The 12050-nt window shown below is 54.8% G+C and overlaps 2 protein-coding genes across 2 annotated transcripts in view; one reads left to right on the plus strand and one right to left on the minus strand.

Annotated features, from left to right (window-relative positions):
* Positions 1–784: 784 nt before the first annotated feature.
* Positions 785–11302, minus strand: MTRFR (mitochondrial translation release factor in rescue). Its single transcript, XM_037051943.1, has 3 exons — positions 11190–11302; positions 2610–2910; positions 785–1314 (listed from the first exon to the last, which is right to left on the minus strand). Exons 2-3 carry the CDS (start codon positions 2880–2882, stop codon positions 1072–1074), a joined length of 516 nt encoding a protein of 171 aa, XP_036907838.1. The 5' UTR covers positions 2883–2910; positions 11190–11302; the 3' UTR covers positions 785–1071.
* Positions 11303–11507: 205 nt separating this feature from the next.
* Positions 11508–12050, plus strand: part of MPHOSPH9 (M-phase phosphoprotein 9) — a 43383-nt gene continuing 42840 nt past the window's right edge. Inside the window, exon 1 of the mRNA XM_037051944.1 lies at positions 11508–11634. The gene's annotated coding sequence lies outside the window, so the exon portion shown is untranslated. The remainder of the gene's footprint in view (positions 11635–12050) is intronic.

The following is a 12050-nucleotide window of genomic DNA, read 5'->3' on the forward strand; positions in this document are numbered from 1 at the left end:
CAGGTCATGCCAGGGTGAGAGCTGGGACTGGCTGCCATTCGGGTGAACTTCTTTGGGCTCGGAGAAGAGGGAGGCCCGGGGTCTGACAGCGGCCTTCTCACCTCTCGGGTTACCCCACCTGGTTGATACGTGAACTTGAGAAGTGTCCTAACGAGCCAGGCCACTAACCTTGCCAAAACAACCCCAAAGAACAGTTAAGGGCAAACGATGGTGATGGTGCCGAGCAAATCGGCACACAAATTGGGTTTCCGGAACCTCATTTCTTAGAGACCTACTGGAAAGCCTACACATGGGAATGGTCCTTGCGTGTCCACATCGGAGAGGTTGCTTGGCCACACGGTCTAATTGGCCGATAGGGCAACTAACTCATTAACCTGCAAGTCTCTGCCATCTTGTTGTCTTATGCTGACATGAGGCTAAGGGACACCCAAGGGTCACTGAGCAATGACCTCCCAGCAGGTGACAGCGTGGCCCTAGAGGCTATTTATGTTTGTCTCAATTTCACAGTTCATAAAAACGGACCTTATTAATAGTCCAACTTTTTAAAAACAATTTTCTCTCTTTAAGATTTTGTTTTCAGAGAGAGGGAAGGGATGGGGAAAGAGAGGGAGTAGGAACACTGATGTGGGAGAGAAACACCCACGGGTTGCTCCCTGCGCACCCCCTGCTGGGGACCTGGCCCGCAGGCCCGGCACGACCCCTGCCTGGGACTCAGTTCACAGGCTGCCGCTCTGTCCACAGAGCCACACCAGCCAGGGCAATAATTGCACGTGAATTTTTTTTTATTTCTAACCTTTGAGAATAAAATAAGATACAATCACACAAATGCACAGCTTAAAAACCAAGGCGACGTTCTTGTCCCTGCTGCCCAGGTCAGGAACAGGACCATCACCACTGAGCGACCCCTCCACGGCTGTTCCTCAGGACGCGGCCTTTCCGCCCCAAAGCAGCCCCGGTTCTTCCCCAGTGGTGATGTCCTTCCCACCCGTCCAAACAATCGCTTTCCCAGTCCGGTGACAGCACAGGTGACGGACTGCCCCACACTGTCCTAGAAGGCACCGGCAGGCCCTTTCAGTCGAAGCCTCCTGGCGTCCCCCCGTGGACATTTGCACTCAATGCCCAGAGTTCTTTCAGTCGTTTCTTTTTTTCCAGGGTTTCCTTGGCTCTTTTTTTCCTCTCTTGCTTTTTCTTCTCTGCTTCTCGTTTTTCTCTGTGAGCAAGACTGTCCTCACCATTGTAGAAAATGTCCACCTTCTCCTGCAGGATTTTCCGAGCTAGCTTCCTGTTCTGATCGACGGACCTCGTCTGATGGCACTGCCAGCGAGAGAAAGGGTGTGACGTGAGGACCACGGGGGCTCTGGTCAGACCCCGGAGTTGCTAATCTCCCTGGGCACTGTAGGGTGTGTGTGTGTGGGGGGGTGGAGTGTCAGCCACAGAAGGGAAGCCACGTCCTCCCCCGACTTCGTGGCTTTCACGGGGCTTGTTTCATTCAGCAGCAATGGCAGCCTCTAAATTACTTAAAAGTCCCAAGACGGCTTGAAAACACCTTCCCATGTGCCCAGCTTGTGGCCGAGAACGAGCCCTGGGCGAGCAGGAAGGAAGGGCAAGTTCCGTCTGGAGGAAACCTGCTCCTCAAGGTGGCCGACCACAGCACCTGTGTGTGAGGCCTCGGTGCCGGGGGCGTGTGCCTTCCTTGCAGAACTCGCGGGGGAAGGTGTGCATTTGGAGTAAGTTATATGAAACAAACATCAGGTTGGGTTTCAGAATTTTACCTGTTGCTCAGGAATGACACTTTTTCAAGCAGGAAGAGGAAAGTGGTTGGGACTGTAAGTGATGCGCCCTGGGCTTGGAGAGCTGGCCGTGCAGAGTGGGGTTAGGAACTCAGTCCTCCACGGGAGGGCCCAGGCGGTCACTTCATCTCCCAGTGCTTCCCACTCCTCGCTGCGCCCCCCCCCCCCCCCCCCACCCGAGGTGGAGAGGAGCTGGGGACTGGGAGGCAACGCCTGCAGAGTTGCTCAGGGACCTGCCCGTGTGCCCTGCTCTCTCGAGGCGCCAGCTGCCTCTCAGGCCCCCTGGCATGGCTGGGAGCAGTGAGACAGGAGCACGCACATCACCGTTTGTAGAGGTTCAGGACATGCTGACAGCCACTGAGGCTCTGATCAGAGCACGCTCTGATCGTTTTTTATCAAGAGAAGGAAGACTGACAGGCACAGCGCATGGCGTTCTGTTTGAGGGCCAAAAATGGTGTCTCCCCCTGATCTCACACTCAGACGGGTGGGCATCATGGCCACTTGCCAAAGCGGGGCAGAGGGACACAGAGAACATGATCATCCTGGTCAACCAGCCCGGTCACTGAGGCTGAGGCTGCGGCTGCAGGCGGACATCAGGGACCTGGCGCCCTGGTGATGCTGTGACCACCAGCAGCCGAGGCTGCACAGGAATCGCTGCCCACTGGGTTCAAGGAGGGCGGCAAGAGCCCAGCTCCAGGGGACCCTGGGAGGACGCTCTGCCCCAGGAAGGACACCTCAGGGCAGGGGCCATGCAGGGGACAGGATGTGTGACGCCCTCTCACACGTTCAGTCCCCGCCCCGGGCTCCTCTCTCCTCTACCTTGACCACCAGGCCCGAGGGGACGTGCTTCAGCACCACGCAGTTGCTGGTCTTGTTGGTCGCCTGGCCCCCCGGGCCGTGTCCCTTCACAAACTGCTCTTCAAGGTCACCTTCGTCCAGAGGAAGCAGAGCAGGGCGGTCCTTCTTGCCTGCCACCTGGACTGCAGCGACCCCTGCTCCTGGGGACAACAGTGCTGCCAGCCGGCGTCCCCATGGCCCGGGGCCCGTCCTGGTCAGGGGTGTAGGAAGGTGAAACCGACCCAGGGCGCTCATGGACGGAGAGGATCTGCGTGTCCAGGACCTGCACCAGACAGAAGGACAGCCTTTGACATGGCAACTCAGGGGGCGAGCGCCCAGCTCTGGGGGAGGGTCTGGGACACTGGGGAGGACAGGTCATTCGGGTGCACAGGGGCAGCGGTATGTGCCCTGCCAGCTGGTCAGCATTTCCTTATCACAGACCGAAAATATCTCCAAAGCACCCAGAGGTGCTGTTTTCTCAGGAGGGAGAGGTTTGGAGGGTGACATTCTGGACAGGGCTGACATTTGTAAGTACTGGAGGGCACATCAGGCACGCACTGGGGTCGGAGGCAAGTGCCACGGTCTGAACGCTGGGGAGTGTCTGGCGGCCAAAGGCCCCAGCGGTGAGCAGTCGTCCTGAGCAGTCGTCCGTCTCAGCGACCTCCCACCAGTGTGCCCGAGAAGCTTACAGCACACTGCACCTGGCCGTTCAGGCAGGGGCTCTGACCTCGTTCCCATAGGCTGTCAAATAAAAAAACGACCACAGCCATCCAGTGTGAAGGAATAAAAAAGTATGCCGATTGTCAGATTGGCAAAAAGATACATTTTTGGTGAGCCGCAGGATTTTAGTAATTAGCTAAAATTTAGTAATTAGCTACCAGGCTCATGTGCTCCTCGAGATGGAGACGGCTGAGCCTCGCAGCCTGACATGGTGACTGTCGCTGACAGTCAGTGTCGGGACTGTTGTTTTCAGCGTTTCCAGTTTCCTAGGCTTGAATAGGAACATCTGTCCCCTTGACCGCAGGGCCAACAATGCGGTCCAACGGGGATGCGTCCGAACCGCCAAGCCAGCTGACTTTTATTAAGGTGCCTGGTGCTCGGAAGCCCCGGGCAAGGTGTTTCGTGAGCCGCGTGAGGTCAGAAAGAGCTAGACTCTGTCTTCACGGAGCTCAGTCTGGTCAGAAAGAGAAAACAGTCAAAAAGAAAGTGATAATCAATAATGAGATTTCAATAAGGACTTGAGAAGCAGCAGGGTGGGAACCAGGTTCTGGCTGGCAAACGAACAGAGCAGGGCATGGCAGCTCCCTGGGCGTGGTGGGCTGGCCCACTGGCCCTGCTTCCCTCCAGGGGCAGGGAGGCAGCAGGACCTGAAAGGCGTCACCTGTCAGTCACCTGTCAACGATCGCATGCGGGTGGGGCGAGTCACAGCCTGGGCCTCGTCTCTCATCCCGAGACCGAATGGGTCGGGGTCCTTCTCCACCCTTCTCTATCCCCCCCCGACCCCCGCCAAATGGCTTACAGCTGGGGGGGGGGGGATATGTTCTGGAAGGGGCATTTGTAGAGATGCCTTTGAAGGAGTACGACTGGTTTTTAGCAAAGTCCCCGTCACCCAGGGGATTATGAGAACCAAGAGTGTGCCACTCGGTTCCGATTCTCGACGGACGACTACGCGGGCACTGAAGCAGACACCCCTCTTTTTGACCGCAGCTTATGTGGCTCTAAATAGCTGCTCCTTCCGTTTGAAATCTCATGCACTGGAGCTCCTGGCAGCCGGCCTCTAACACGCCCTGGAGTCCCACCGACCCGGCTTCCTGAGTAAACTGAACACCCACAAAATGATGGCCCCAGGTTTGCCCTCCGCTCAGGATACCTGTCGCCCATCCCGACCTCGGGAAGCGCCGGGGAAGCCAATGCCGGCATGCGAGTCGGGGTGTTTTCCACGCAAGTGTGTGCCTTTGTGGGATTCCAACCCCTAGTGTCTCAGCCGTCAGCACAGCTGACGCCGAGAAGACACCGGCCGCTGTTAGAAGGACAGCGAGTGCAGCAAGCAGTCTCCTCTCTGCTACGTCCTCGGTTCTGTGACCCATATGTGGTCTGACCTCACACCGTCTCTGCACCGGCCTGACGTGCAGCAGCCTGACGTGCAGCGAGGTGGCTGCCCCGGTGGGCGGCGGTGGGCGGCAATGACGGCGGTGTGGCCAGGTGCTCCCTGGCTGGGAAGAGAGATGTTTAGAAACAGTGTGCGCACCAAAATGGCACTTTAAAAACAGCTTTGGTTTATTGTGTGAGACATGTTTCAGAAGTATCCTCAGGAACCAAGGTCAACGACACACTTTCCCTGGGGTCGCTGCAGCAAAGACTCCACTTCCCTGCAAACGCCCGTGTGCACGCCCAGAGCCTCCCTTCTCCGCCTCGTTTCTGCTTCCCGTCCCCAGAACAAAATTCCCGTGGGCACCAGACAGCCCCCAGGCCCTGGATCGGATTCATCACGGAACGCCAGCCCACGCCTCTCCTGGGGTTTCTCTTCCGTTAGTTAGCTGGTGAATCTGACCAGGCAGGACAGCACGGGCTGTAGCCCAGTGACAAAGAAAGGAAGCAGGTCTGAGACAGGCAAAACCCCCAGACAAAGGGCGGGGAGGAGGCGCTTTCAGCGGCGGCTTTGTCATCGGCCCAGTGTGTTTCCAACCCTACCTCTGTCCTACTTCAGAGCTGACACACACACTGGAGGGTCTGCCACCCGCCCGGAGTCCGGGCTGGTCCCCAGTGTTCAATGACTGGCTGCTTTGTCTACCAGCGAATTCCAACAGCCAATTGGATGGTCCCAAATACTTTCAGTGTCTCCCGGAGCTCTGGCTCCTCGCCAATGACATCTACCAGTGACAGACACACCCGTGGCCCCACTTCTCCAAAGCGCAGGGAGGACTGGGGTTGGATTTCAGTTTCTGTGATACCCACAGAGCAGCCCCAAGTCTTTGGGGAACAATAAGCACTTGAAATGAGAGCTCACTGTGACATTAAAAAGAAAGGGACCCAGAAGTGTGAGTAAGGGGAACCAGCGGGGCGCTGGGGCTCCGCTCTAATTCCTTCCTGGGGGGGAGCCCCGCTCAGGGCCGGCTCCCGCCCCCACTTCCTGCTCCGAAGAGCTGGTGCAGTTTAGGTCCCAGCCCCTCGCTGTCCAAGGCCCTTCCCACGCACACAACAGGCACCAGGCCTTCACACAGGGAATGCTCGTGTGTGCAATATTTCCAACACCAACTACGTGCCCGGCCTGGCCTCAGGCACCCAGGGAGCTGGGGATGGAAGACCGAAGCTGAGATGTCCCTGTGACACAGGCCACAGACGAGAGTGGGTGACCTGCTCCACAGCTGTGGCCCAGGCTCTGTGGTCCCTGGTCACCTGGAGGGCCTGGAGTGCGGACTTGGAACCCGCTCCTATCAGGGGCCTCTCTTCCTGACCTGGATCTGGCTGGCACGCATTCCTTCCTTGGGCCTCCACACGCGGCACCCCAGACCTGGGTGGGCACCGGGTGGGCCAGATGTCACGTGGCTGAGACTAGGGCAAACAGTCACTGATCTAAACCAGACAGTAAGTAAGGCTGGCCCCACTGGCAGCCTGCCTGCTCTGGAGCACGGCAAAGGGGAGCCAGGGCCTCCCCGGGGGCCTGAGCCAGAATGGCTGTCGGAACCACCTGCAGGAAGGCACAGCACCTCCGTCTCTGGACTCGCCTTCTGGACGTCATTTGCCTAAAACCCACTGTGTAACTATTTTCTTAGGAAGGAAAGAGCACTAGTTGCCCTTAGCCCCAACTTGCACGGCGCGCCACCTTGCAGAAACGTCCTGAAAACCAACGTCATCAACACCCAGCGGAGGAACAGGCGTGGAGATGGACCAAAATGGGAGGGAGGGAGGGAGGTCATTTTCAAGCTCCCACAGGGCACCCTTCTGTAGGCAGACCCATCCCCTGGGGAACGTGTGAGGTAAGTGAGACGCTGGGTCCCCAGGGCCTGGGACGCTTCCTGACCAGCTCCCAGGGGAGGCTGCTGCCGCCAGCCCAGTGGCCCACTCGGGGCCGCAGTGACGGGCTCTGTGCAAGGCCCTTAGGACGGTGTGTGGCTGGGTGGGAGCCTGGGCCCCAGATGCTGGAGCCAGACATGGAGGAGGTGGGGGAGGGGCGGGGGGAGAGTGGTGGGGGAAAACATGCGGGAAAAGAACGACAGGCATGCAGATTTGGACAGGCATGCAGATTTGGGCGAACAGAGAAGGCGAGACCATAATAAGGGGATGGCCAAACGAGGTCGTCTGAAAAGAACACCCCGAGCTCCGGCTTCTGTGGCAGCTCTAGAAGGGCACTGTCTGACACGGGCAGAGTGCAAGCCACGTGTGAGCTCCCACATTTTCCCAGAGTCACATTGAAAAGAGGGAAACAGTAGTAAAAAAGACGCGGAGGAAACTAATTTTAATGTATTAAATATATATTTAACATTTTAACATATTCACCCAAATATATCCCAAAATATTATTTCTGCATGTAATCAATAGAAAATTCGCTGATATCTTTGTAATCTCGCTCATTCCCTTTCTCACTCCCCTGCCCCGGCCGCCACACTGGGACAGATGGCATGGCGACCCTTTTTTCCTGCAGCTGCGCTGGAACCTTAGCAGCCACAGGAGCGGCTCCAGGTCAAACAGATGCATTTCTTAAGTTATTTTTCTACACCAGTATTCAAACTCTGGGGGCATTCACGCAGACACGTGTGCTGGCGGCTAGGGTGCTGGGCCCCGCACCTCTGGGACTTTGCCACCCAGAGGGCGGCTCCCAGAGTGGCAGCCACAGCGAGTGCCCTGGGCAGCCGCTCAGGAACGGAGACTCCCGGGCCCTGCCCCCGACCTGAAGGAAAGCCTGCGTGCAGGAAGACCCTCCGCTGCCTCAGAGGTGTCCCCCAAGTTCGAGCAGCTTCGTCCTAGTGCACAGAAACGAGAAGTCCTTCCGGCTGCTCGGAAGACGCGTTTGAAAGCTGTGGTTTCTCATGTTTACAATACGTAAGAAGCCGAGACCAGAATTCCGGAGTGCTGTCTGCGGCTGAGTCTTCTTTCCCCTCCCCCAGGAGGACACAAAGGACAGGCCTCACAAGGATGCCCTCACCAGCAGCGCAGGGCCAAACACGGGCCTGAACCGACTGGCTCTCGCAGCTCTACGAAAAGTCACAATGGCCAGCTGATGGCACCAGAGCTCAGTGAGAGGGGGAGGGTTTTCTGGCAACGGCTGAACAATAAGTCGCGTTTCCAAAGTGTGTTCTGGTGCTCCGTGCAGAGCGGGAGTGAAAATAAGGCCGCCACCCTCTGCCTTTCACACCCAGCTCATCCTCCCTTGCTCGCGACTGAAATTCACGAGAGCCAAACACCTCCCAAAACGGCAGCCCGAGGGTTGGGGCTCCGGCCTGAAACAGACCTCGTCCTTCCCCAGACTGGGGGTGGGGGGGATGGGTGCAGCACCTTTCACCCCCAGTAAGAGAGTGTTCAGAGAATTCTCTCTCAGAGAAGACAAGCAACACAGGATGAGCCGGAAGTGCAGAGCGGCTGCCTCAGACTGGGGTGGGGGGGGAGAGGAAGAGGAGACCGCTCCGGGTCTGCCGGAGTTTATGGGCTTACTGCTACCCCGTTCAAGAGACAAGGAAGTAGATGAAGTCAACAAGGAAGTAGAAGAGAAAAGCTTTCAATTTGTGCAGTTACAACATCCCGATTTGGTTTTGTTTTTTAAACAGAAAACTCTGAATCCATAGGGAATTACACCTGTCCTATTTATGGCATCTAACAGGAACTTTGTAACTTATCACCTACACGATTAAAGTCAGAACTACATAAAAAGTAGCAATAACAACACTCTATTTTCTCCTAAGTCTCCCAGCCTCTGTTAGCAAATGATGCCACGTGTTTGTCTTGATACAAAGAAAGTGAGGCACACTCGCAGGTGGGTTACTTTGGAGACTGACCTTGAAGAGCAGCAGTCCATGTCTTGAAACTAACTCCATCCTTTCTCCAGCTTGTTCCTCTACTTTCCCTAACATCTCCAGATCTGTTCTCTCCTCGGCCCCTTACCCTCTCAACTTGTTGACTGCCTCTCCTGCTGTGGTCCCTGGAAGGCCACACTGCTCTGTGGTCCGCCTGACCTGCATCAATGTCTCAACCCACTGGGCACTTTTTCTCATCTGCAGATTGGAGGTAATACCACCCTGGATGAGGAATAAAAAAAAAACCAAAACACACGTGTGGCCACGAATGTAAAGCAATGAGCTCTTTCGATCCCTAAACTACAAAGCTCAGGAACCTCTTGACACACCACGTGCACTGCGGTCTTACCTACAAACCCACTGTGCAAAGGAATGGCTCCATGGGCTTTTCGTTTTAGAGCTCAGAGCGAAAAGGCTCCCAGAACAGTACCTAGTCAACATTTTACTTGGTAGGGCCCCATTTAACAAGTACTTGGCATCCCTGAAATTACCAAAGATGTGTTTCGTGAGGTCATAATTGTGGTCTGTGAAAGGTACCAAGGAGAAAATTATGATGCCGAGAACACAGCTTGACTTCCCAGCAGATTCAAGTGGAAAGAGCGAAACCAGCTTCATTGAACAAGCCCTGGTTTAAACAGAGGTATTTAGGAACTATTTAGTGTAATGAGAAGTCATGAAGGTCAGGAAAAGTGGGAAAATTCATAATCAAGTGTACAACTATCATGTCCTTCCATTAAAAAAAAAATCTTTTATTTATGGATTTTGGCTGGGAAGAAACATCAATTTGTTTATGCACTTATTCAATGCATTCATTGGTCGACTCTTGTATGAACCCTGACTGAGGACTGAACCCACAACCTTTGGTGTGTCAGGATGATGCTCTGACTAACTGAGCTACCCAGCCGGGGTTCCTATACTTAATAATTACACTACAGCTTAAAAGTTTTAGAACTCCTCATCTTTTGCTGTGGGGAACTGCTCTCCCAGATGACAAACTGTATATAAAAATCAGTGAAACAAAGTAACATCCTAAATTTCTTTATTCAGTCATACTCTCACATGGCCATGTAAGTATCATAAAATCTCCAGCATGGGGGTTACATTTAGATTAGATGAACACTTAATACATTTACAGGAATTTCTGAAGCTTTCTACATCTGTTTTCTAGAATCATAATTTCTTTAGACTTGAAAAACTACCTTTTTAGCTGTTTATAACACTTTGAAAAAGGCATTTTTTTCTCTATAGCCCAGTTAGTCAATTTCCACTTTGAAATTTTTTCTAAATTTTAGACCCTACCAAAGAGCTTAACCTAAGACATAGGGTGTTAAGACCACACAGAAATATTGCACTGCATTAACTGGTTAACAAAATAACTAGGTTAATCAGAATACTACTAGCTTATTATTAACACATTAATAGCTAAAAAAGTTATCTAAAATCCCACTGCCAAAAACAAAACAATAACACTCTCAAATTAAAAAGAGCCCATCTGGCCCTGTTGGTGTAGCTCAGTGGATTGAGTGTGGGCCTGCAAACTAAAGGATTGAGGTTCGATTCCCAGTCAGGGCACATGCTTGGGTTGCAGGCCAGTTTCCGGCAGGGGACGCACGAGAGGCAACCATACATTAATATTTCTCTCCCTCTTTCCTCCCCTTCCCCTCTAAAAATAAATAAAATTAAAAATTAAAAAAAAAGCCCATCTGATTTTGTAGCCAAAGTGATGACCCCATCCGTCTGGTGCAGGGTCAAAGAACTAACGACTCCTACCATCCACTTTGGGGGTTAATATCTTCCTTGTAAGAAAACACCTTTCCCGCGTGTGCTGTCTCAGGAATTCACACTTCTGTGACTGACCATTGTCTGTATTGTCTCAAATAATAGAGTTTGTGGTCAACTGAAACAAATGCTAAAACTGCACAGGTTTTTGGAGGTGGATATGAAATATGTTCCCTGAAAACAGCCATGTACTGACAAAATAATTCGACTTTGCTTAGGTGGACCAGGCGCATCTAAATGATAGGCCAAGCGGGAAGTAACTTAAAAGGTGAACTAGTTTGAAGCAAGGGGACTGAGCAGAGCGAATGAGATGGGCTGGGGGCCCACAGGGAGGTCTCTTCCTTCGGAAGACCTGGCAAGGGCAGTGCCGACACCTACTACGTGCCAGGCCTAAATCAACCCTGCTGCGTGCTAAGGGCGCCATAAGGCTCCTCTGAACAAGTTCCCAAGGATCGCTGCACTCGTCCTCGGTGTCGGTGGGAGCTGTTTTCTCCAGGGCCGTGGGCTTTCCCCTCCCTCCCTGACTCCAGTCCTCGAAGAGCCCCAGGGCCGACCCCTAGCAGCCTAGGGTAACCCAGGTCCAGGGACAACTGAGCTCAGACGCCTGGACCGGCTTCACTCCACCGCCAGCACGGCCACCCCCCGATCAGTTGGTTACGCGATTCAGGGACTCAAAGTAGGACACTCAAGGCGTCCGGATCCCCAGGCTCCTCTCCAAAGCCCTTGCCAATCGTGAGCAACCAGCGGGGTGCCTGGTTTCTCCGCAGACACTTACCTGGCCCCAGGACTGGCCTCCGCCCCCAAAATTCTACGGGGAACCAGAACCAACGAAGAACACCGATCACGATCTCGAGTCTGCGCGCATGCGCCGCACTCCAGTTGCGGCTTCCCTCACTTGAGGGTGGCTCATTCTTACGAACTACGCATGCGGGACGCTGAGGGTTCTTTCTCGCGTGGCAAATGTCCGGCAGCGAGACAGCCAATCAGACTAAAGAATTTGACATAAGCCCCGCCCCTCCCCGCCCAGTTCCCTGGCGTCGAACCTCCCTCTTTTGCCAGAGCCGAGGAGAAAAGAGGTAGGTACGCGCGCCGCGGCTTGGTCGTCTCCGCCCCCTTCCAAGCAGCCAATCGTAGGTAAGGCGCCGGGCGCGCGCACGCTCCCCTAAGTTTAACGGTCGCGAGAGGCCGCTGGCCCGACCCTGAATTGGAACAGCGGCCAGGTAAGCGGCCGTTCGCTTGCGGGAACTGCCGGTCTCGGGGGACGGGGGACGAGACTTAGAAGACACGGGCTTAGAGGAGCCCTGAGTGGACTGATGGGCTAGGGCGAGGGAGACGGCGGCCACACCGCGTACCCTCCCACAGTCCTCTGCCGTGTGGGGGCTTTGCCTGCGGCCGTGCGCCTTTTCTGGAGTCGGTGCCCTTGAATGACACCCGCGTGGCCCAATCGCAGAGCTTCTCTCCCCGAGGGGCGGGGGTCTTGTGGGATCGCCCCCTTTTCTCTTTTTTTGAGGAGTTGCCTGTGCTCACTTGAGAAATCAAGACGGTAGTTAGTGGGGCGGTGGCTTCCTTGCGGTCCACCAGCCACGCGACTGCGTGGGTTCTCCTTGCCGTGTCGCCTTGACCGGAGGGCTGGCCG

This window comes from Sturnira hondurensis, unplaced genomic scaffold (assembly GCF_014824575.4).
Source record: "Sturnira hondurensis isolate 20B ecotype Veracruz unplaced genomic scaffold, ASM1482457v3 Scaffold0007406, whole genome shotgun sequence".
Classification (NCBI taxonomy): Eukaryota; Metazoa; Chordata; class Mammalia; order Chiroptera; family Phyllostomidae; genus Sturnira; species Sturnira hondurensis.